General features: G+C 45.8%; 2 protein-coding genes and 1 long non-coding RNA gene across 4 annotated transcripts in view; 1 reads left to right on the top strand and 2 right to left on the bottom strand.

Annotated features, from left to right (window-relative positions):
• The window catches only part of LOC127587151 (carcinoembryonic antigen-related cell adhesion molecule 5-like), a 244,103-nt gene extending 235,521 nt beyond the window's left edge, over positions 1-8,582 (bottom strand). Inside the window, exons 1-2 of the mRNA XM_052045344.1 lie at positions 8,391-8,582; positions 7,903-8,220 (exon numbers count right to left, since the gene is read on the bottom strand). Of these exons, the coding sequence (XP_051901304.1) occupies positions 7,903-8,220; positions 8,391-8,442 (370 nt within the window). The 5' untranslated portion in view covers positions 8,443-8,582. The remainder of the gene's footprint in view (positions 1-7,902; positions 8,221-8,390) is intronic.
• A 640-nt stretch (positions 8,583-9,222) lies between these two features.
• Positions 9,223-13,425, bottom strand: LOC127587280 (uncharacterized). The gene is made up of 3 exons (XR_007958765.1): positions 13,293-13,425; positions 9,501-9,612; positions 9,223-9,267 (listed from the first exon to the last, which is right to left on the bottom strand). It is a non-coding gene; the product is annotated as an uncharacterized LOC127587280 (long non-coding RNA).
• The window catches only part of LOC127587236 (carcinoembryonic antigen-related cell adhesion molecule 1-like), a 37,780-nt gene continuing 25,409 nt past the window's right edge, over positions 13,128-25,498 (top strand). The window contains exon 1 of one of the 2 annotated variants that reach the window (XM_052045500.1): positions 13,128-13,249. In XM_052045500.1, the coding sequence (XP_051901460.1) occupies positions 13,174-13,249 (76 nt within the window). In that variant the 5' untranslated portion in view covers positions 13,128-13,173. Of the gene's footprint in view, positions 13,299-25,498 lie in introns of both variants that reach the window. The other variant, XM_052045501.1, reaches the window with a different exon arrangement.

Below are 25,498 nucleotides of genomic sequence, written 5' to 3'. Positions count from 1 at the left end.
ATTTTATTAAGGCATTTGACAATGCAGGCCGATCCAGAAGATTAAGTCTCACAGGATCCACTATGTAGAATCGATTCAAAATTTGCTTGGCCATAGAAGACAAGAAGTTAGTGGTGGATGGGCTTTGTTCTGGCTGGAGGTTTGTGACAAGTGTATAAGCGAGTTGGACGAAAAAGTAAATGGTCTGACCAGTAGGATCGGTGACTAAACAAACAAATGCTCGAGTTGGGCACTGTGAAGAAGGTTGTCGAAGGATAAGGCAAAATACAGATCAGTTACAGACATGGGCGGAGAAATGGCAGATGGAATTTAATCCGGACGAGGTGAAATGCAAAGGGAGAATACACAGTAAATGACAGGGCCACGAGAAGCATTGATGTGCAGAGGGATATTGGGGTGTAAGTCCATAAATCCCTGGAAGTAGAAACACAGGTGGATAGGGTGGTAAAGAAGGAGTACGAAATGCTTGCCTTCATTGGTCGGGGCATTGAATATAAAAGTCGGAAGACATGTTTCAGTTGTGTGAAACTTTAGTTGGGACACATTTTCAGTATTGTGTGCTGTTCCGGTCACCCCATTGCAGGGAGGATGTGGAGGGTTTGCAGAAGGTGCAGAAAGGGTTCACAGGATGCTGCATGGATGAGGGACACATGGGGCACGATATCGTCAACGACCATACAGTACATAATTTGATGCAGCTGTATTGACTGTGCTGTATTAATGAAAGCAACTTCAGCCTGACATCCTTGGAAGGATAAATTTCTGGTCCAGACAGCGGCCGTGTAGGACCTCTCGCATATTCTCCAGTGGTGTCAGATTCTTCCTGTTGTGTAGAGACCAGAAATGTCCACGCTGATACAGCCGTGGCCCTATCAGAATTGGACACAATCCTGGCACGATTTCACTACCCTTTTTCTGTCTCAAACTTTGCGGCACAAATTTTCCCCACAATGAAGTTCATAAAGGTAAATTGCTTCTTAACTTCAGGTCTGAGTGCGAAGATCAGTTTCCTCCGATACAAACAAGTCCAATTTTGTAAGAAGAGAAATTCAACATAAATGCAAATGAACTGAAACCTCAAAACTGACATCACCATTTAAAAGCAAGAGGGGCATATTCTAGCAACAACGCAAACAGACAGAATGTCGCACAATTTCCTCTACATCTACTGCTAACCCTTTAGCTAACACAACAACAGCCACCACAAGGAGGGAGCCTTCACCTTCTTCTTCACCTACCTATAACAACAATGAACCTTGTCACACTGGATTTCTGTGTTATTCTGTTGAAAGCTTTGCAAGTGTAATTGCCAGTGTGATTCATGGACAGGTCTGCAATGATTAGCTGCTCCCCACTTTTCTGAAGTGTTGAATTATCGCGATTCCACTGAAACTCAGGAGCGGGGTTTGAAACAGCGGAACAAGAAAAAGTTACATTTCATCCTGCAGGATATAAAGCAAGCTCTGGGCTGATGGATACGATTAGAGATTCCGGTCCATCTAAAACAAACGCATTGGTTGGTTCAAAAATGACGCACAAACTCGGAGTGCGACCGAGCTACGAGCCACCCACGCCCCATTAAGCCAGTCAACTCATGCAATTTACCAGTTGTGCAATGAATTGAATTGAACTAAACTAAATATGCAAAGAATCTAAAACCTAAATATTTCATGGAAAACAAAGCTTTGCTTCAACATTAATCCCATTTTTTCAATTCGATTCTTTGTAAACTTTGCATTTCAAATTTTGCTTGTTAAAGTTGTCTGTTTCAACGTCAACCTGATGTAATCGTTAATTTCTTGGAGGCGTCGATCTAAAGCTTTGTTTGACATACCCAAAAAGGCATTTCTAAGGAATCCTTGTCCTGGGAAAGGTGATTGATAGGGAATCAAAGAAACATAATCCTTGATCATCGCCCCCATCGATCAGCTTCCCCAGGTATTACCAAACCTACATTGCTCAGAAGTGCACGGTTTAAAATGTAACCATGACGCCATGTACGTTTTTACAAATTTCGTGTCAGATATCTGAATCAGATAAAAAAATACAGAGAATGAAGGCCTTCCCTTAGTCCTGTCCATAGGTTTGGTAATAATTCACGAGTGCTAGCGGATTTTGTTTTTACACTTACAGGCAACATTCAGATTATATGGGTCACTTCTCTTTTCATTTTTTAGCATCAGACGCATGGCACACAAATTCTCCGTCAGTCCGCAACACTCCCGATATGACGAGGGTTTGATTGCCCTGAGTCAGGGCGGTCCTATCACCAGAGCGAATTGTTTCATTTCGATGAAACCACTCAAATGAGGTTGGTGACCCCGTGGCATCGCACGTTAGAGCAACCGCGTCGTTGTGCTCTATGGGATCACTGTTATTGGCTGAGATGATGGGCTTAGAAATGACTTCTGTCAAAATACAGGAGAGTAACGATCACTGGTGTTATATGATGCAGAGGAGCGTTGCAGAGGTGATCAATATATTACTTGGTATTTGAGACTCTTGGTTCTTTTTCTTTTTGATTTATTAATGCAAGACAAGTGGAATGTGCAATGCAACGGCGTGGTAACAGTTTGTGCGTTGTGTCAGGTTGAGAAAATGTGAGATTTCTGCCAAGAAAAGGGGAATTCAAAGAGTCACCTGAACAAAAAGAAACATCTAACATCCGAAATTAGTTATTGAACTCACGCAAAATAGTGCGCTGAGATTAAACACTAATAATTAGTTAACGAAGAGAAAGCACATGGAACTGTTCACCAGTGGAAGCTCTATGCAGGGGTCACATGTGACCAATTAAAAAGCCCGCTCTACCAATCAATAAGATCATGGCTGATCCTGTCTTGGCCTCACACTAATTTACCGTCCTCTCGCCACACTGCTTGATTTTCTTGTATTTTCATTGTATGCAAATGGTGGTTTGGAATAAACTCAATATTTCTGCTTCTGCAGCTCTTTGGGAGAAGGGCAGAGAAGCCAAAAGGTTCCCCACCCTCAGAGAACTTCATTCTTCGACATTCCAGAGAATACAGACACAACCTGTTCAGTCTCTCTGGATGGAAAACCCTCTCATCCGAGGAATTAGGCTGGGAATCACCTTTGAACTCCCTCTAACTCTACTGTATCCCTTATTCGGTAAGGGGACCAAAACTGTACACAATATTCCAGATGTGGCCTCAGCAACACCATGCAGAACTGCAACAAACTTCTCTATTTCTAAATCCCACCGCAATAAATGCGAATAAACCACTTACCTCCTGAACTACTTGCTTCGGCTGCCTGCCAATTCCTTGTGATTCTTGCTAAAGCACCAATGGGATCCATCATACATCACTCATTTGCAGTCTCTTTCCATTTAGTTCATAGTCTGCTCTTGGATTCCACTTGCCGAAGTGCATGACCTCAAACGTCCCTACAGTAAACTCTATTTCGCCGGTTTTTGCCCACTCAATAAATCTATTGACATATTGTTGCTGGGTCACATTCTCCTCATCAGAACGTGCCTTCCAACCATTTTCGTGTCAACGAAAAACAAAAAAAGTACCTTATACTTCACTCCTCATCAGTATCAGTAACATAGATGTTAAATATCGGGGAACTAATGCTTTAAATTACTCCTCACCTCAGTCTTATAAGTATGATCTCTTATTCTGAAACCCTGTCCTTACTTGTAGGTAACCTGATATCCCAAGTACTGTCTCAACAGGGCTCGGTATTGTTGGAATATGGCATAATTCATACTCAAACCCTTTTGCAATAAAGGTCAGGGGATTTATGTGTAGTATCAGTTACGGATTAGCTAAATATTTACATCCTAATTGTTGGGAGCATCTGCACGTTAACTTTCATTGATTTGTGTACACGGACACAAAAGTCACTCTGAGTAGCCAACACCGTTCAAATTCTAAACCGCTGAGCATAGATCTCTAATCTAATCTTTTTCTACAGAGCTGACCCTTCTTCCTGTTTCCTCAATGGTTTCAGATCCAGTCACCTGTCTGTCCTCTGCAATATCGGGGCTCCGTCTGCTGCTGAGCCATAACTGGAGCACGACTCTTGCAAAGTGAGGAGTAATTTTTCGCTTGTTCGGTAGTGCAGCAGGGAGCACACCGCTCACTCTCTCCAGGATAACGTTCAGCGAGACAGAGTAAGACAGAGAGGGACAGAGAGGCAAAGAGAGGCACAGAGAGGCACAGAGAGGGACAGAGAGGGACAGAGAGGGACAGAGACGCACAGAGAAGCACAGAGAGAGGTAGTATATGCAGTCATCCAGCTGTAACGATACACATTCATCGCCTTTACAATGAAAACAACATTGAATCTTGTCTACCTCCACGCTAACCTCCCAATGTCCTCATGCAGTAGGACACCCAGATCCCCGTTGTCTCTCTCCAGTTAAACAATTACCTGCTCCTACATTCTTCCTACTCCACTAGGGTAATTAGCTGCTGTTAATTGCCACTGGTGCTCAGACGAGTGTTAGAATCTTGGAGGAATTGTTGGGAATCTGGGAGAATTAAATTGGATTAGTGTAGGATCAGAGTAACGATGTGCTTGGTTATCGACATGGACTCGCTGGGCCGAGTGGTCTGTTTCTGTGCGGTGTGACAAAGTTTTATTTAAATGCAGAAAACAGATGAGATTCTCGCCTTAAACGACGGGCCTGACACTGATTGTCCCGGCCGTTGGAAAGTGCATTGAGTTGTGTCTGGCCGTGTGTCATGGATGTGTGAGCTGCCTGTGGGCCTGTGCTAAGAGTGTAATTGGTAACTTCCTGCTCTCTCTGGAGAACATCTATTGCTTAATGTAGATACCAGAGATTTCACTGTTCTATCCAAAAGTCGCTTAAAAGACCCTATCGTACCCGTAATGCTGCAGCTATGTACGACCCTTGTCAGACCCCAGTTGGAATACTGTGCTCAGTTCTGGTCACTTTACTACAGGAAAGATGTGGAAGCCATATAAAGGGCGCAGAGGAGATTTGCAAGGATGCTGCCTGGATTACAGGGCATGCCTTATGAAAACAGGTTGAGGGAAGTCGGCCTTTTCTCCTTGGAGCGACGGAGGATGGGCGGGGGGGGGGGGGGTGGTGGAGCCTGATAGATGATGATGATAAGATTATGAGCGGCATTGATCGGGTTGATAGTCAGAGCTTTCTCCTAGGGCCGAAATGGTTCCCACAAGAGGACACAGGTTTAAGGTGGTCGGGACTAAGTACAGGGGAGATGTCAGGGGTAAGTTTTTTTTACTAAGAGGGCGGTGAGTGCGTGGAATGGGCTGCCGGCAAGGGCGGTGGAGGCGGATACGATAGGGTCTTTCAAGAGACTTTTGGATAGGTACATGGAGCTGAGAAAAATAGAGAGCTATAGGTCTGTAAGGTAGGAACATGTTCGGCGCAGCTTTGTGGGCCGAAGGGCCTGAATTGTGCTGTAGGTTTTCTATGTTTCTATATTTCTATGTTTCTATCTCCAGTCACTCAGTTGAAGGTTCACTTACGTGTATCTTCCCCGCGTTTCTCACTCGTAAAGGAGACAAAACCTGGCGGAGCCAGGTATATCCCATGAATTCTCTCCCCCTTCCACTGCCACACCAGTCTGGACTTGGGCATTGCGACAAGTTCTGAATGGACAAGTTTCACTTCGGGATTCAAAGCTACAGCCGCCAACACACGAACGAAGTTTATTCATTTCCTTCCACATATCTCGTTTTTAATTTCTGCTGGAGGCAGCAGTCAACTGCTTGTGATTGTAATCCCGTCCATATTGACCCTCTCCCTCCATCTCCAAACCTCCTCCAATTTCCTACCATTCAAATCTCCCTCTTTGGCCCAAGCCATCGGCCGCCTGCCTCATATATCCTGGTTCCAAATACTGTTTTATAGAACCCCCGTGTGGCACCAGAGAATAATTTAGAACATTATAGAAACTATATAAAAGCAACCTGTTGTTTATAATTTAAATATTATATTAACACAGCAGGTGCACCTTTGCTTTCCAAAGGGAATGCCAAGGATTGTCTACGTTGCTGCCACATTATTGGACGGGCTACGTCACACTGAATCTGATTGGCTTTCAGCATCAATGTGGCAGCTAGCTACAATTTGTGAGAATGGAGCGGATCACACCTGCTATTGCGACCCCGAGAAAAAACTTACTAAATACCATGAAACCGGCTCCTGCCCATCTCCAACCTCATTAATCAAACTAACATGTGCAGAGGTGACAGCAGAGACACCAAATACAATTAATGTCTAATTGTGTCCGAACATCTCTGATTATGTCCCAATCTGCTTTACTGTTTACGTTTACAAACCAAGGGTGTGAAAAGTGAAACAAAGACATTCTGTGGGGTGTCTCGTTGTTTTAGGTCTTCTGAAAGCTTTGACCTATCAGCAGGGAGATCTCTCGTCTGGAGCGCGACACGGAGGAAAGAGGGAAACCAGATTTCTGCCTGTTTACACGAAAGAACTGGAACAGATTCCCTGCCCCCAATCAGTAAACAGTCGTCTTCATTGCTGGGTTATGTGCAGCCTTGGAACAAAATGGTTCCAATACCCGCAAAAATTGGTTCGCTAATTGGCAACTGCAATTTGTCCCCAGTGTATCGGTGAGCAGCGGAGTCTGGGGGGAGTTGATGGGAATGTGGAGAATAAAATGGGTTCTGTGCATGATTAGTTTAAATGGGAGCTTGATGGCGGGCAAGCACTCAGTGGGCCGAAGGGCCTGTTTCCTTGCTGTATGACTTTCTGACTCTATTGAGAAATTTTGCGCTGGTGGAACAAGTAACTCACGTAATATGGGAATTTGTTACAACAAAATAACAGAAGTCTGGGCAGGGTAGAGGTCTTCACTTGATCCCTAATCTTGAGCTCCAAAGCAACAATGAAATGAATGGAGAACTTTTGAACCCCAGTCTGCATTGGTAATGGACCCTGGTATCCCTCATTCTGTTTTGTCAGGTGAAGTAGAAAGAGTAGTGACGCTGAAGGGGTGTGCAAAGGATACACATATTCCCTTTAATAACCAGGAAATTCACCTGTAGATCTGTTAAAGAATAGCGTCATCTGCACTGAATTCTGAACATGTATTGGGAAGGCGTAAGATAAGAGACAGGCAGTTAAAATGTACAGCGCATGACAGTCCCGCGCCCCATTGTCAACAGCAGCTTTGTCATGCAATTACAAGACATTGAAATCTCCATTCCACGCCGTCAGTTCAAAGCCAAAGAAATACCCTTCGTGAATTAGAATAACTTGTATCAAAAACCATTGTCCTCTGTTAACATATCACTTGTACATTCATCGGGCACAGGTCATTGGAATAAAAATTCCCATAAAGCATTTTAAGTCTTCTGAAATCCTGACCCTATTCCCGTGACTCAGTGAGCATCACCCCCTCTGTGATAATAATAGTTTCTGGACCCAACCAGGAGACATTAGGCCAAATCCACTTTGTCTGGTGGTGATGCCTGGAAAATTGGGGACATTGGAATTACTCCTGGATCAAAGTGCAGTTCCTGTTTTGTGTGGTAAACGCTGGCGTCATCATGCGAGGGAAGAGTGAGGTGAAAGGGAGGGTCAGGCAGAGAAACACGGCGACGGGTCCCACATCCACATGCGTCCCTTGCCTGTAGTTTACCAGACGGCTGATGCCTGTCCGGGAGGAATCCCAAACTAAATCGAAGGAAGATCAGCCTTATTCTTTAGTTACAAATTCCCGATCGAAAAAATACCTCCTTCAACAAGTTACACTGCGAGCGTGCAACAGCCTGTAAACTGTTGCACGCTTACAGAGTGAGGACAAGTCAATTGGAGAGGAAAGATTAAATTAAATTCATTGACCACCAACATAAAATGAAAACATCAGTCTGAAATTAATGATTGAACACGAGCAATGTTTCACTCACCAAGGACCAGCAGATTGACGGTCGCTGAAGCTGAAGAACCGCTCTTTGAAATCATGTTCACGATGTACTCCCCGCTGTCAGACATGTTCACCGACCTCAGCAGGAGAGATCCGTTGGAGCTGAATAACTCAGCCCGTGATTGGTACCCACTACCATAGACCACATTTGCATTGATCCACTGGAGGACTAATTTCCCATCGACAGCCCAGTTCCCACTGGTGACCTCGGCCGACGGCCGCACTGAAAATAACGCATTTCCTCCGTCGGTCACATTGATCCGGCTGTGTTCTGCGTGGATGGTAAGTACCTGAGACTCACCTGAGGAAGAGAAATTTGTATGAGGGAAAAGCGAAAGAAGCGAATGAACTCGAGAATCTGCACTTAGCTTAATAATTAGATCGTGTCTTGTAAGATGATTTGTTTTTCTACAATCATCCGCCGCTGTGGTGAGTCCCTGTTAACGATCCCTCCGAGAGAGTGACCCTCACCCGCAGAAATGAAGAGACAAAGAGCGAGCGCAGTGAGCAGCAGCCCCGCCATCCCGAGAGAGCAGCGCCTGTGTCTGTTACACTCGGAGACTGAGCCGCGCTTCCTGGTCTTCGGGCCAGATCACTGGAGTCAGTCGTCAGAAGCGGAAGCGCTGATTGGTCCGGGCCCCGCCTAGCTAACAGCGAAGTACTTCCAGCGAATCAAATCACTTGCAAATAGTCTGCAGCAGAAATACAGAAAGATACACATAGATACACACACACACACATACACAAACACAGACAGGCAGACAGACAGATACACACGCAGACACACACACAAACATAGACAGATAGAAACATGCAGACACACAGACGCACACACAAACACAAACAGATACACACACAGACACACACATAAACACAGACACAAAGACAGACTGAAAGATACACACACGCACACACAGACACACACAGACACATCCACTCGGATACAGACCCACACTCACAGTACACGGACAGAGACACAGACACACAGGCACACACACACACACACACACACACACACACACACACACACACACACACACACACAGGCACTCATAGACACACAGGGACTCACACACAGTGCTGTCATTTCAGATCCTCCTCTTTCTGGGGGAGCCTACTCACAATTTACCCGACAACATTGACATCATCCTCATCCCCGCCTCTGGTGTTTGACCAGCTTCCCATCTCTGCTTCCAGTTTGCCGCTGGTGTCCCGAGCTCCACGTCCAAACAATGCCGTGAATAAAAATCCTACTCCCAAATGCTACTTCGGCTTTATTCGATTCTTGTAAAATCCGGAGTAGGTTTGGGTTGGTTGGTGCTGTCAGAGAGTCCCCGAGCGTGGATATCTAGCACGGGGAAAAATTTCAGAGTAAGTGATCACGCAATTAACATACAGACGAGGAGGTGCTTGTCCTCAACAAGGGTGGTGAACCTATTGAATTCTCTATCCCAGACAGCTCTAAATGTAGGGAATTGAGTGTACAGTATTCACAGCCGAGACAGACATGTGGTTGAATTTCTGGGGGTTGCGACGGATAGGAGACCGACCGGAGCCGAGGTGAGACCAAGATCAGATTACCGTTATCTTACTGCCGAGCGGAGCGGAGTGGAAGGAGTCACATGTTCACTGTTCCACGTTCCAATGTTTCCCGATCTTATTGATGACCCATTGCGCGAGTCCAGGGTTCGAACTTGGGAAAGAGGAAGGGCATATCAACATTTTCAGCATCTGTCCTGCCAATCACTCTCAGCATTCGTATACATCTCCTCTCTGAGGACTCAGATTTTGCACATCCTCATTGGTCATAGGTTGGTGGGAGACCTCAAGGCATGTCTGTCCTACCTTTGGTGGACTGTACGCTGGACTTCATGTCCACTTTCGCCCAAACCCTGGGCAGTTTCAACAGGATTTCGTACCCTGAGTCTCCACAGCGTTTACCATAAAGGCCACCGTAACCTTTGTCCTTGGTGCGTGCTATAGCTTCATGTTAAACACCCGTGTTCCCCACACATGTGCACGCAAATCCTCTTGAACACCAGCATTAACAAACAAGACGACTTTACCTTTCTTTCTGAGAAGTAAATTTTCATTAAGGTATAAGTGGAAACTCAAGGTTTAGTTGCTGAGACTGTGGCTGTGTAATGGCCGAAGCCTATTGCAATATGAAGAAAACCTTTGTTATTTCTCTATGACTCTCGATTCTGGAAATGAAGGTGAAAGAAGGCACGGAACTGCGCGTCTCTCTGGTGTTCTGACCTTCTCCCTTTGTCATCGATTTATCAGCTGTTGACCCAAGGTTCCGAAACTGCAAATGTCTTTTCCCTCCACTAGCTTTCTATGTGGATGACATACTTAAATTACTCCCCAAAATGCAAAGGAAAAACATGTTATCCGTTCTTAGATTAAATTAAAAACAAAATTGAATAACGATATTGATTCTTGCTCATTTAATGTCTACATTAACTTTCCTAATTACGGGGAAGGGTATTCCAGTAAGGTAGCTTCACTGCTCAGACTTTCAGCAGGTGGGCATCGCAAAGGGAGGGACACAACGACACACCTGTTACCAACACTGTAACAGAGATGCTTTCAGTTGTGTGGTCGAAGGTGCAACAGCGCAGAACACAGGCGGAGGTCTGTTACTACAGGAGAGTCGTTTGGCATCCGTGGACCTGGGGTCATCGAGTTGATCTACGGACCACATGAATCCTGTAGCCGGCTCCGCCTTTCAGACGGGTCATGTCTGATCGCGCACGTCGCCTGCCATCTCCGGAAACTTTAGAGTGCTCAGTCAAGCTTTCCCTAATTTGAAAACTTGTACTCTGAGACTGAATATTCGCTGCGTTCTGGGACAGAATGTCAAAGATTCACAGTCCTCTGCTAAATAAAACCATCCTCATCACTGCATTAAATGGAAGGTCATTAATCCTGAGACAGCCTCCCCTGGTTTAACACCCCACAGCGCGGGAGAGATACCCTCTCCGTACCCGCCCTGTTAATCCTTCCGGAATCCGGTGTCTCAATGAGGGGAACATCAAGGACCGAGAGATGAGACAGTTTGGAAGATCAGGGTCTGACTTCCTGTTTAATGGACGGCTTCAACGGCTAATATATTCCCCACATTTCAGTGGGCGCAATCTTACAAAACAACGACCTCTGTCAATGGAACTGAAAGAAGTACAAGCAAATTGACGGTTTTAGCAGATCGGGTATTTGCGTCTCACAGATGTTGGGAAATAAAGCAGCGAAAGGGCAGGTGCCACAGAAATGGGAGAGGTTGCAGTAGAGGTGGAGGATTGAACCAGAACTCATTCACTTAGAAACACCCCATGTCCCACTTTGAGACACACGGCAGTGAAAATAGAAAATCTCGCTCCCACTATTGTTCTGTAGATTCCCATCCACATAATCTGCACTGACCTCCGAATCCTACCAAAAGAATTTCTCCAAAGATAAACATGAAAAGATGAGCAAGAGTTAATAATCGGTGTTTTGCAGACGGAAGCACAAAACTATATTAAAGAATAAGGAAATGGCCGAGGAGCTAAACGAATATTGTTGTGCGTCCTCAGGGAAGGAGGAACAACAAACCACCCTGTGGTGGTGAACAGGTGTGGAGAAAAACCGGATCTAAAAGAAATGAACATTAGTTCATTTGAAAAAAAAGTTTAAAAAAATCACATCTCTGGCGTCTGATCAACTGCAACCGGATGTTTTAAAATAGATAAGGTATTTATTTATTAGTCACATGTACATCGCAACACACAGTGAAATGCGTCTTCTGGCGTTGCTGAGAAAGTGCTGGGAGCAGCCCACAAGTGTCGTTACACTTTGGGCGCCAAAGTAGCATGCTCTCAACTCCTAACCTGTACGTGCTTTGGGAGGAAATCGAAGCACCCGGAGAAACCCCACGCAGACACGAGGAGAATATATAATCTCCTTACAGACAGCGGCTGGAATTGAGCCCAGGTGGCTGGCGCTGTAATAACGTTTCACTACCGCTACCCGACGACGATGGAGGAAGTGGACGCATTGATAGTCCTCTTCCTAAATTCCTCAGAGTTTAGAAAAATCCCCACAGATTGGAAAGAAGCAAAGGTAACTCTACTATTTGAGGAAGGAGAAGAGAAAAAGAGAAAGAAGAAAAAGAGAAATTAGGTGAGTTTAGTCTGGCATCTGTTCGGGAAGTTGCAAGAGTCTCTCACTGAGGAAATAGTAACAGAACGCTGAGGAAATAATGCCGCGGTAGGTCAGGGTCAGAATAGATTCATAGAACAGAAATCATGCTTGACAAATCTGATTTTTTCCCAGCTTGTTACCAGCAGAATATTTAAGGACGAACCGGAGGATACAGTGTATTTGGACCTACAGAACACAGTTGACATGGTTCTGCACAGGGTCTTGCACATAATTAGAACATTAGAATGAAGTGTACTATTCTGTGATATTCTCTAATATTCCCGCGTGGTCTGACTATAATAGATAAAGAAAAAAAACGACAGAGAGTTGGAAATAATTTTTGGGTGTGAGATTAAAACTCGTTGCAGATCTATGACTGCATGAGTGTGGAGGCGAGAATAAAATGGCTCATCAAACCAGAGGTGGTGAGTGTTTAGAACACTCCCAAGATGGCTACAGAAGGTCAGTCTCTGAGTATTCAAGAAAAGAAAGAGGATTTTTGGATGGTAAAGAATCAAGGGGTAACTCATAGAACGTAGAACTCAGAACATAAAAAGGTTCAGAACAGGACCAGGCCTTTTGGCCCACTATATTTGTTCCGGCCTGGATGCCAATATAAAATAATCCTATCTTCCTGCACATGGTCCATATCCCTCCATTCCCAGAATGCGCATTTCCATGCCCAAATGGCGCTGAAAAGTCACTATCGTAACTTCGTGCACCTCCCGCAGCCCGCTACAGGCACCCACCAAACTCTGTGTAAAACATTTGCCTGCCATAACTCCTTCAGACTTTCCCCTTCTCACCATAAACCTATGCTCTCTGACATTTGACATTTCCACCCTGGGAAGAGGACGTTGACCCCCTGTCCTCTCTGTACCTCTGAGAGTTTAGTGCAGGAAAGTGGTGTTGACAAAAGGTCGCATGGGATGGTACGGCATCATGGGAGATGTAAGAGGGGACGAATGGCCTTCTTCTTCTTCCGCGTTTTACATTCATTCGTTCTCTGTCCTCGCCGCAGGCGGACAGCAGCCGGTCCAATCAGCGCTGCCGCTTCTGACGACTGACTCCAATGATCCGGCCTGGAGACCAGGAAGCGCGGCTCAGTCTCCGAGTGAAACAGACACAGGCGCTGCTCTCTCGGAATGGTGGGGCTCCCGCTCACCGCGGTCGCTCTTTGTCTTTTCATACCTGCGGGTGAGGGTCACTCTCTCGGAGGGATCGTTCACAGGGAATCACCACAGCGGCGGATGGTTGTAGAAAAGCAGATGAGCTTCCCAGAGACGATCTAATTATTGAGCTAAGTGCAAACTCTCGAGTCGCTCCGTTTCTTTCGCTTTTCCCTCACACGAATTTCTCTTCCTCAGGTGAGTCTCAGGTTTTTACCGTCCACGTAGAACAGAGCCGGATCAATGTGACCGTCGGAGGAAATGCGTTATTTTCAGTGCGGCCGTCGGCCGAGGTCACCAGTGGGAGCTGGGCTTTCTATGGGAAATTAGTCCTCCAGTGGATCAATGCAAATGTGGTCTATGGTAGTGGGTACCAATCACGGGCTGAGTTATTCAGCTCCAACGGATCTCTCCTGCTGAGGTCGGTGAACATGTCTGACAGCGGGGAGTACATCGTGAACATGCTTACAAAGAGCGGCTCTTCAGCTTCAGCGACCATTCACTCTGCGGGTCCTTGGTGAGTGAGACGTTGGTCCTATTCAATCATTATTTCCGGACTTTTATTTTAATTTTATTCCTGTGTGAATGAATACAATTTAACCTTTACTATCTAACTCAATTGTTGGAGAATTCACTTTTTCGGAAAGAGAAATTATATCGAATGGATAGGATAGATCCGTATTCGATTCAGTTTGGGGTCCCTCCCGGAACAGGCATCGGCCGGCCGGTCGGATTCGGGGAGAGGGTGTCCTATGGGTGTAGAACGCGGCGCCGTGTGAAGATGGCCGATCCTTCTTTTCAGACCGCTCGTCTCTCTGCTCTCTGTGACTGTGCCATTGTTAAAATACAAACTGCAGAGAACTACAGCCAGTTACACTTGGTCCTCTGCTCTCCAAAGTCCCCTCATTTCAACGTGATTTCGGCCCCGAACACCATGGGAAGTGTCGGCGGGATTTTGCCGGCCCGCTAAATGACGTCCCTCTGGTGAATCGCCAATGTTTGCCCCCAGGAGAAAGTTTTAACCTCAGTGAGCTGAACGGTGAGAGAGACTCGGTGATGTTCCGGGTTTTCTTGGCCTCAGTACCACCGAAAGCGTGCAATCTGAGGGCCTCGCTCTCAACCTTAATCCTCACTGAAGATCTGTGACCAACTCACCCCTCAAACACAAAATCGCAGGTGAGCTGCTCCGCGGGAGGTCCGGGTCACCGGCACTCTCGTGTCCTGATCTCTGCATCATTCCAGGATGCCGAGTTAATCTCTGCCACATCTCAGTGTCTGCTTCGCATTGCTGCATTCAGTTTATCGAGAGCAGCTGAACCCCAGGATCAAGGTCAGCTGACTTGAACTATTTTCCAACCTGGAGGAGACGTCTCTCGGGGACCAGGAGTTATCCGAACTTCCTCCAATACACAAAGCATTAGAGAAGACCAAGAAAGGTTACCAAGAAAGTAGATAAAGGGAAGGCTGTGGATGTTGTCAACATGGACTTTAGTAAGGCCTTTGACAAGGCCTACTTGGGAGGTTAGTTCAGAAGGTTCAGACACTGGGTATCCATGGAAAGGTTGTAAACTGGACTGGAAATTGGCTGTGTGAGAGAAGACAGAGAGTGATAGTGGACAATTGTTTCTCAGACTGAAGGCCTGTGACTAGCGGTGTGCCTCAGGGATCTGTGCTGGGACCATTGTTGTTTGTTGTCTATATCAATGATCTAGATGATAATGTGGTAAATTGGATCAGCAAATTTGCTGATGACACTAAGATTAGAGGCGTAGTGGACAGCGAGGAATGATTTCAAAGCCTTGCAGAGGGATCTGGAGCAACTGGAAAATGGGCAATGAAAATGGCAGACGGAATTTAATGCAGACAAGTGGGAGGTGTTGTATTTTGGAAGGACATACACAGTAAATGGTAGGGCACTAAGGAGTGCGGAGGAACAAAGGGATCTGGGAGTTCAGATACATAATTCCCTGAAAGTAGCGTCACAGGTAGACAGGGTTGTAAAAAAGGCTTTTGGCGTCCTGGCATTCATAAAACAATGTATTGAGTATAGGAGCTGGGATGTTATGGTGAGGTTGTATAAGACATTGGTGAGGTCAAATTTGGAGTACTGTGTGCAGTTCTGGTCACCTAACTCTCGGAAGGATATCAGTAAGATTGAAAGAATGCAGGGTAGATTTACTAGAATGTTTCCGGGTCTTCAGGAGTTGAGTTACAGGGAGAGCTTGAACAGGTTAGGACTTTATGCCTTGGGAGCGTAGAAGAATGAGGGGAGATTTGATAGAGGTTTACAAAATGAGGGAGGGTACAGACAGAATAAATGCGAGTAGGCTCTTTCCACCTTAGATTAGGAGAGATACGTACGAGAGGACGTGGCCTTAGGGTGAAAGGGGAAAGGTTTAGGGAGAACATTAGGGGGAACTTCTTCACTCAAAGAGTGGTGGGAGCATGGAACGGGGCTGCCATCTGATGTAGTAAATGCGAGCTCACTTTTAAGTTTTAAGAGTAAATTGGATAGATACATGGACGGGAGACGGTCTGGAGGGTTATGGACTAGGGTGCAGGTAAATGGGACGAGCGGAATAAAGTTTCAGCACAGACTAGAAGGGCCGAATGGCCTGTTTACCGTGCTGTATTTTTCTATGGTTCTATGGTTCCAAGACACTCAGAACTTTAGTGAGGTCTCTCTGACAGCTCCCTGGCAGAAATGTCCCTGACAGGCCTGGAGAGTCTTTGGCAATCATACCCAATACCCAACCAAACAGCAGAAGCCATCTGTGGAACCTCACTAGCTACCTCGGCTCTTTGACGACCCCGGGGCTTCCCCAGGCAACCGTGATCTCCGCCCCATCATAGACACACCCTTCTGTCGTTTCCACCCCTTCTCTCTGGACGTGAGGCTTGTTTTTGACTTTACGGTTCTGAGAAATAATCAGAAACCTGTAACCCACCCCTGCAGACGCTGCCTGATCTGCTGAGCATTACCTGCATTTTCTGTTCGCAATTCAGTTTCCCAGTATCTGTCTTATGTTTCCTTCCTCTCCCTTTGGGACACTTGCCCTTCATCAGCACGTCCATGCTCCCCTGGGACGGCCGTTTCCCATCCGGCTCTGCAGCGTTCATTCACTCAAGGGCCACGCTTCCTAGTTTCGTGCAGGCGTCTGATTGTATCGTGGGGTATCCCGCTACAGAGACGCTCAAGTGTCCGTCTCAGCCCGGTAGCACCGTGTAACCCAACTACACTGTTCTGTGAATTGGGCCGTTGACTTCTAGCTGACAAACAACGTCAGACGTACGTTGGCTTTTCGCTGGAAATAAAGGCGTCGGTGCAATTTCTCTGTCAGTTAGTTCTTTGCTTTCCCCATGACCTCGGCCGTATTACCCAGATCTCATCTCTGTTGTGTGATTCCTGTGAACTGGGACCGAAGGGACCGGGAGTGCATGTCCCATAGATGGTAGATGAGGAGGTAGATGAAGTGGTTCTGAAAGCACACTGGAGACTTGCAGTTATTGGCCAGAACGTGGTCTGTTTCTGCAGAACTCCATGACTCTGTAACATCGAATGTGTGAGTGGGAAAGTCACACTAGACCTGTGCAAATCATCAGCTTGTGCACAGAAGGAGCACAGTGTACAGTTCTGGTCCTCACAGAGCAGGAATGAAGTGACAACACTGGATGCTTGCGAAAAGGAATTGGGAGGAATTGCTGAAGTTTCACAGTGAAGTAAGATCGAAGAAATTAGATTTGTTTTCGTTCCAACAGAAATGGCCGCAGTGTTAGGAATCATCAAATGCCCACAGAAAGATTTTGTTCTATTCGTAGAAAATTCAACTGGGAGGAGAATTGAGGCAGGAGTGTGGAGGGGGGTAGAGTCATGGAGCCATGCAGCACGGAAACAGACCCTTCGGCCCACCTGGTCTGTGCCGACCATCAAGCACCTCTTTACATTCACCCCATTCTATTCTCCCCACATTCCCACCACCTTCCCCCCAGAAACTACCGCTCACGTACACATTACGGCAATTGACACCTTGCGACCGACACGGCTTTTTGACGAATATTTGAGCATATTTAACCCAGCGGTGAGGCAGGAACTCGGGGCCGACACGGGCTCGTAGGATGTGAACTGGGAAACGGGGCGAGCCTGAGTAGTTCGTCGTCAGCTGGAATGGAGATGATTGGATGAGTGGATTCCTATCGGGGTTCTGACTGTTATGAACCTCGGTGCGTGGTCTGACCAGAATATCCTCCCATTAGACAGGTCTTTACATGTCCTGCGTTCCATTGCTCTGTCCGTACACCCGAGTAGTTCCTCAGCTTCGTGATTGCAAAATGATCGGCGCACCAGGTGCACAGGATTGCCTGGATCTGGGTTCAATTATTCATTTATTGTGATTGTTCTTGTCTTGCTCCTGCAGGCCGTGATGGGCCAGAGAACCACCAGAATTTTCCCGGTGCCCTCATTGGGCTTTAAGAACGATAGTGTAAAGAGAGAAAGAGAATAAAACACGCCCCACATCTTGAGTGTTGAGGCCTGATAGAGGATGCGTTGTGCCGGGTATAGTTCTGTGCTGGTGAAAGAGGGAAATGCGACCTCACATTCCAAACATTGTCTGACTGTAACTGCCACAGGCAGTGAATACTTATTAATTATTTCCAAACCTAAGGACTGGAATGGAAATGAAGTCATTCAATTTCCTTGTTTTCAGATTTAGAAATCTTATACGAACTTTCTAAACCATGCATGACATCTTGGTTACATTTTAAACCGTGCATGTCAAAACAATGTGGGTTTGATTCCACCCGGGAAAGTTGATGGATAGCGCCATGATCCAGGATTATGCTTCTTTAGTTTTCTGTCAATCATTGAAGGATCATGTGTTACCTCGCTCATCCGATTGTTAGAAATGGCTGAGGACTATTTGACACCAAGTGTTAAGTCACGATCTCCATGGAATTACCCACAACATTACTTGTTCCCTGCTCAATTGGCCAATTACACCAACATGTACAATGAAACCTGCAAATTATGAATCTGACCAGGAGGCTTCATGTTGGATGGTTTGATTTACACGGAGTCTGTGGGGCTCAGGTTTGTTTACATGTACGTGATTGTTTGCTTGAGCATTGTGAAGTGCAGGAATGGGGAAATGTAACCGCCCGCTGTTGATTATGTATTCAAAACTAACAGCAAACCACAGTACTGTACCATGACAACAATGATGATGATTAGAATGCGCAATGTATCAAGGATGTGGAGCTGTTCTGCCGTCCCTGTGGCGAACTTTAGTTTTGTCAACGACATTATTAACTGAGGCTGTAAAGTAATTGTGTTTCAGAGCCCCTACTCGTTTGTCTGCTCACACTTGTGTCTCACTTATTTCAATGGTGAATTGTCATGGTCTTCAAGCGATAAGAACTTTTGCTTTATTTCACACCGAGTTTATGAAAATGCAATGTTTCTCCAAGTGGCAGCCGATGTTCAGTTCTCAATCGGCCACCTGAATGTTTAACGGGGATTCCCTCCCCAGCGCCGCTGACTGGTCTAATATGAGTATTTACAACATTCTGTGTTTTCGTCTCTGATTTGCAGTATCTGCAGTATGTTGCTTCATGTGATACATATTCTTTGGGGATATACTTCCTGCACATTATATTACAAGTATTTCATGATCTGCTGTGTTTTAACATAACCTGTTTCTAAGCCCGTTATTACATCCAATGACACCAACCCAGTATAATACAATGACACAGTTAGCTTGACGTGCACCGCAAATGGGACGGATGTTTCGTATCTGTGGTTTATGAACAATAAGACAGTTAGCGCTGGCGGTAGGATTACCCTGAGTTCCAACAACAGCACTTGACGATCTCTGGGGTGCTGAAATCGGACGAGGAATTCACCTGCGATGCGTACAACTTGGTGAATAGGAACACCAGCGATCCATTTCTACTAAACATTCGCTGTAAGTGCCACTGTGGTGTTCCGTGTGATCTAACAGTGTGTGAAATATTGAATCATATCTCTGCGAATGTACTGGGTTTCACTGGCATGAGGTTCGATTGAATAATTTCAACCAATTGGTCGATGGGGAGCGGGAGAAAATTCCGTTTTCTCCTTTTCAGGCTATTTTAATATCTGTATTGACCAAATCCATCCTTACGACCATGGAACTATGTCCACGTGAACGTTTCTTCCTTTGATTAATATCTGTTAGTTTCCTTTGGCTGTTTCTGTATAACTGCGCGCGTTGGTGTGGAAACAATCTACATTTCAGCCCTCAAGCCCGTCTTCAACTTGGCAGACAACCAGAGGACAAGCCATGTTCCAAGGAACGTGTAACCCACAAAATAAAACCAAAAACATACAATTGTCAAATTCACTCTTCAAAATAAGGCGTCAAAATAGTACCGTCAGATGCAGGTCCTTGGATCCTGATTTAATGGCAAAGTTACTTGTTTCGAAATTTTATTCAATGTTTTCAGTTAATTTTGATGCGTTTCCCTGAACGTACTTTTATTTATTTCATTACACAGATTTTTCTTTAATGTCATCTTTTAATTCTCCGCACATTCTGATCAACAATTTTCTGATTGTGTATCTGAGTGGTAGAATCTCAAGATTCTTCTACTCAGATACACACTGTGGACAATTCGCCCTGACCGATTCATCAACCAACCTAAACGTATTTGACTGTGGGAGGAAACCGGAGCACCCGGGCAAAGTCAAAACTTTCCTAGGGAAAACTTGCTAAATCCACACGGACGTGAGAGGAATAACATACTGTGGCCATAGTGGAGGTCAGGGATTTGCAGGAAAGTGGTTACAAACATTGTCTTCACTATTGTCCTCGGGGAAGGGAATCTGTCCTCAGTAACATGCCTGTCCTCAACATGGCTTCAGGCTCATCAATGTTGGCGGCTCTTTGCTAACACTTAATCCGGAAGAAATTAAGAATGAACAATGAATGTTGGTCCAAGCAGTGATGGTTGATTCCCCTGGAGAAATGAAGACGAAAACATTGTCCTGTCCAATCAGCCTCGATTGAGAAGAAAGGGTGGATTGGGATCACGGATGGATTCTGATTGTGTCCTGCAGCTTATTTGTTTTCCTGAAGGGCATAAATGAACTAGACAAGTTTCAAAATAAGTCCCGTAGTTTCATAAATGTTGATGTTGAGCCTTATTGATTTTGGATAGAATTAAAGCTGTTGAGAGACAAAATTTGCAAACGATCCTGCAACACACAAATTAATGAATTCAATACAAAGCAGGTCCTGTCGTCAATTCATTTACCTTGTTATGTCGGGAGAAATGCAGGAGTGGTGCAGGAATAAAGCAAGGGAAAAACAACGGTTTTCCATTTTATGTTCTACGCACAAGAGTCGTTTGTAATCCTCACTGGAGAGTCGGGAGGTTGCACCAAAAGCAAACGTTTGCCCCACCATCCTTCCGAGCAGAAACAGCCCCTTCTCTGCCAGGTGGCTTTTCACCATGACGACAGCTGCCCCCTCAGGATAAAGGTCGTACCGGCCACTGTCCTCCAGAACTTGCTGACTTCACAGCAAGTATGATGTCCAGATAACTCTGCACTTGTCTGGCAGAGCAGATTGCATCATAGTTTGTGCAAGTGGCCATCATCTGCTGAAAGGTGGTGTTTCCATACCGATTTCTTCTGTTCTGAGTGTGATCATTTGGGAATGGATAGCCTGAGTGGTGCAGTGGCTTCTCTGTATTGAGACGGATGGAGTTGCCTGGTGACGGGATGGCGATGTGGTTTAGAATCCTGGGTGACATTCTGTAAAACGACTGTGTATTTGTTTTAGATGGACCGGAAAATCTAACCATTTCCGTCAGCCCAGAACATGCCGCGCACGGTACCGGGTCAAACGTATTTTTTTCGTGTTCAGCTGTATCGAACCCCGCTGCTGAATTCCAGTGGTATTTCAATGGTTCATCTCTTCAACAAATTGGACAGCGCCTATTTCTTGTAGACTTATCCATGAATGAAACTGGCAGTTACACTTGTGAGGCGTTTAATAATCTAACCAAACGATCGAGTTTAACAAAACGAGACTTTCTCGTCCTAGGTATGTATTATATCGAGAGGTGGTGGATGAGTCGGAGTTCTGTAATGTAAAGTCAGAGACAGTGTATTTGTTGATACACTTTCAGCACCTGGTATGGTATAGCCTAGTTTTGAGCAAAGTATCCTCGAGGTATTAGTATACAGCTTTGGGCTTGCAACGGACGTTCCTATGATAATAGCCAATATGAGTTTGTTTGTTGTGTGTGATAACAACTTTAATTAGTTTAACAACATCGATACTTACTTTGCACTTTGTTTCATTGCCGGTAAAGAAAGGTTATATTGATGGGTTTGGATTAATCATGTGTGCGTTAGAAATTCTCCTCTGTGCTGACCTGTATTTTTCAATCATCATTCTCATTGCCAAGTGACCCTTGTCTGTATTGAATTGATCTGCACTTCTTTATTCATGTGGAATGCTGAAGACCATTTCGTTGACATTCCCCCAGGTCGATTTTGAACCCTAGTACCTGAAAGTCCTTTCTTTTCCGTATTCCGCAGCAGGCAGGTCATCGGTGATGTGGCCGGCTCTGAGGCTTAGCGGGGAGGGTGAAGTCCAATTGCGATAGTTGACAGACAAGAGATTTTGTGGCTGCAAAAGGAAGGCCACGACGGTGTTTTGTCTCCCGGGTTCCAGAGTCAAGGATGTCTCAGAGCGCTGTAGAACATTCTCAAGCAAGAGGGTGAGCAGCCAAATATCGTGTTGCACATTGACATCATTCTAGGAAGAAAGGGGGAAGACGTCCTGCTCAGTGTAGATATGGTGTTACGAAAGAAACTGAAGAGCAGAACCTCGAAGGTAGTGATCTCTGGATTACTCTGGATCAGCTGCTAGTCAGGACAGGTATTGAATGGTAGACCAGATTAATGTGTGGATGAGGAGCTGATTCATCGGGCAGGGTTTCAGGTTCTTGGGTCATTGGAATCTCTTCTGGGGCAGGGACAACCGGCACAAGAGGGACGGGTGACCTTAACTGGAGGGGAACCGATATACTGGCCGGGAGGTTCGCAAGTGCTGCGTGGGAGTCTTTAAACTGGTTTGGCGGGGGGATGGGAAGCAGAGTACCAGGTAATAAAGTGGAAGACTTAGACCAAAGTGTCATAACCAGTAACTCTGTAACGAAGGACAGGCAGGATCATGGTAATAGACACGATGGGACGGACGGAATGGTGCGTTTATTTCAATGCCATGAGTGTAAGGGGTATGGGTGATAAACATGGAGCATGAATCAATACACGGAACTATGATGTTGTGGACAATGCAGAGACTAAAAGAGTATTGTGTGATTGTGTGTGTGTGTGTGGGGGGGGGGGAGGAGGCAGGCACTATCAATGAGGAACAACATCACAGTTGTAAGTGAATACTTTGTTTCTGTATTTAGCAAGGAGAAGGGCGTGGATGATGGTGATATCACTGTGGAGAGTGCTAATATGCGAGGGCATTTTGAGATTAAGGAGGAGGGGAGGAGGTAGTGTTGGGTCGCTTGGAAGAAATTAAGGTGGATGTCCCCAGGACCTGATGTATATACCCCAGTTTATTGAGAGAGTCAAGAGATGATATTGCGGGACTCTTGACCAAGATCTTCGTATCCTTTCCAGCTACAGGCAGGTCCCGGAGGACTGGCGAGTAGACAATGTTTTTTCTATTGTTTAATAAGGGAACTGTGGATAATCCTGGTAATTACAGACCGGTGAGTCTCACGTCATTGTGTGGGCAGCTGTTGGAGAGGATTCAAAGGTATGAGATCTTCGAGAATTTGGAAAACCATGGCCTAATTAGGGACGGTCTGCATGGTTTTGTGCATGTCAAATCGTGTCTTACTGTCTTCATTGTGTTTTCTGAGGAGGTGACAAAGGTGATTGATGAGGGTAGGGCTGTAGAGGCTGTCTACATGGATTTTAGTGAGGCATTTGACATGGTATCACATGGTCGGCTTTTCAAGAATATTGAGACGCGTGGAATCCACTTTGACTTGGCCGTTTGGATTCAGAATTGGCTTGCCCATAGATAACAGCAGGGAGTGGTCTATGAACCGATTCTAGCTGGAGTTCCGTGACCGGTTGTGTGCTGCACAGATCGATGTATCTTGGATGAAAACGTGGATTGGTGGAATTAGTAAATTCGCAGAGATACAAAGATTGTTGGACATTGTGGATAGTGAGGAACTTTGCCAAAGGATGCAGCGGGATGAAGATCAATTGTAGATCTGGGCGGAGAAATGGCAGATTGAGTTAAATTCGGCCAATGGTGAGGTGCTGCACTTTAGGAGATCAAATGTAAAGGGACAGTACACATTCAATGGTAGGGCTATTAACAGCGTTGGTCGACTGAGGGATCTTGGGGTCCAAGTGCATAACTCCCTGACAGTGGCTGCGCAAGTTGGTAGGGTCATAATGAAGAAGTAGGACATACTTGCCTTTCTTAGACGAGGAACTGAGTTCAAGAGTCAGGAAGGGAAGCTGCAGTTTCTTAAACTCTGTTTAGGCCGCATCTGGAGTATTGCATTCAGTTCGAGTCGCCCCATTACGAAAAGGATATGGAGGACTTTGGAGAGGGTGCAGAAGAGGTTTATCAGGACGCTTCTTGGATTAGAGGGCATATGATATAAGGAGAGGTTGGACAAGTTTGGGTTGTTTCCTCTGGAGCGGCGCAGGCTGAGGGGAGACCTGATAGAGATTTACAACATTATGAGAGGAACAGTCATTGAGACAACCGGTTATCCTATTTCCCAGGGTCGAAATGTCTAATACCAGAGGCATGTATCTAAGGTGTGGTGGTGTGTGTGGGGGGGGGGGGGTGTGTGTGGTTGGTGGTGGTAAGATCAAACGAGATGTGCGGGGAAGTATTTTTACACAGAGTGTGGGGGTGCCTGGAATGTGCTGCCAGAGGTGGTAGTGGAGGCAGATACGAGAGAGTCATTTACGACGCTCTTGGACAGGCATATGGATGTGCAGACAATGGAGGGATATGGACATTGTGCAAGCAGAAGGGCTCAGTTTACATCGACGTTTAATTACTAGTTTAATTGATTCCGCACACCATGGCGGGCCGAAGGGCCTGTTCATGTGCTATACTGTTCTCCGTTGTATGTTTGGTGAGACAGTGAGTTAAAATTAGGGGATGGAAATAGTGTCGATTCAGTCTAATAAAGTATGGACAGAAAATCTGTCGGGAAGGGGAAGGGGATTGACAAAAACATTCTTGTTTTGTTAGCAAGGTTGAAGGACCGAATGCCCAACGTGAATTGCAGCAGCTCTATAAATGATTGTCTCCTCATAAATGAACACCTGGAATTTGTCTATTGAAGCCATTCACTCCCGACACCCGCATCCGCCTGTTCAATGTGAGGTGCTCACAGCAGAGGGTTTGTCAGTTTGCGCAGGCGCAGTTGGCTGAGTGCATCAGGTGGAGCGATGGAACGTCAAACCCCACTTCTGCCTCTCGGCGCCGCCTCTGCCGAGGTGCCGTGTGAACGCTGCACTTCTCACGACACTTGATTTGTGATAAAGATGAAACTGAGGTCCCATCGGTCCTCTGGTTTGTGTGCTGTTGATACCATCGCAGGCTGAGAAAATAGGCAGTTTTCCGAGCGCTGAGACCAACATTTATCGCTCGCCGTTGGAGCAGTTTATCCAGCCTGGCTTGGGGCCTCGTCAGTGGTTGTCTAGCAGCTCTCTCGACTTCCTGGGAGAGAAATGCAGGAGGTCAGCAGATGCGAATAAAGGGAAGGAATGTGAGATGATCAGCGTCTGTCGCCCGGGAGATGGAAAGGGCTGTTCAGGAGGTGGTTAGTAAATTTGCGGACGACACCAATGTTGGTGATGTGGACAGTGAAGAAAGTTATCTTAAATTACCACAGGATCCAGATGAACCGAGGAAATGGCCAAGGAAAGGCAGATGTAACTGAACTCAAATGCAAGGTGTTGCATTTTGGTAATTTAAACCAGACAGGAGTTGCACAGTAAATGGCATGGTCCAGGATAGTGTTGTAGAACAGAGAGACCGAGGTGTACATGTACATAGTCCCTGAAAGTGGTAGACAAGGTGGTGAAAAAGGCACTTTGCGTGCTTGCTTTCATCGGTCAGGGCATTGAGTATTGGAGTTGGGACGTGATGTTACAGCTGTCCAAGTCATATTGGT

Source organism: Pristis pectinata, chromosome 39 (genome assembly GCF_009764475.1).
Source record: "Pristis pectinata isolate sPriPec2 chromosome 39, sPriPec2.1.pri, whole genome shotgun sequence".
In the NCBI taxonomy this organism is placed as follows: Eukaryota; Metazoa; Chordata; class Chondrichthyes; order Rhinopristiformes; family Pristidae; genus Pristis; species Pristis pectinata.
The sequence above is the reverse complement of the archived record's forward strand: the minus strand, read 5'-3'. Positions and strand labels throughout refer to the sequence as shown.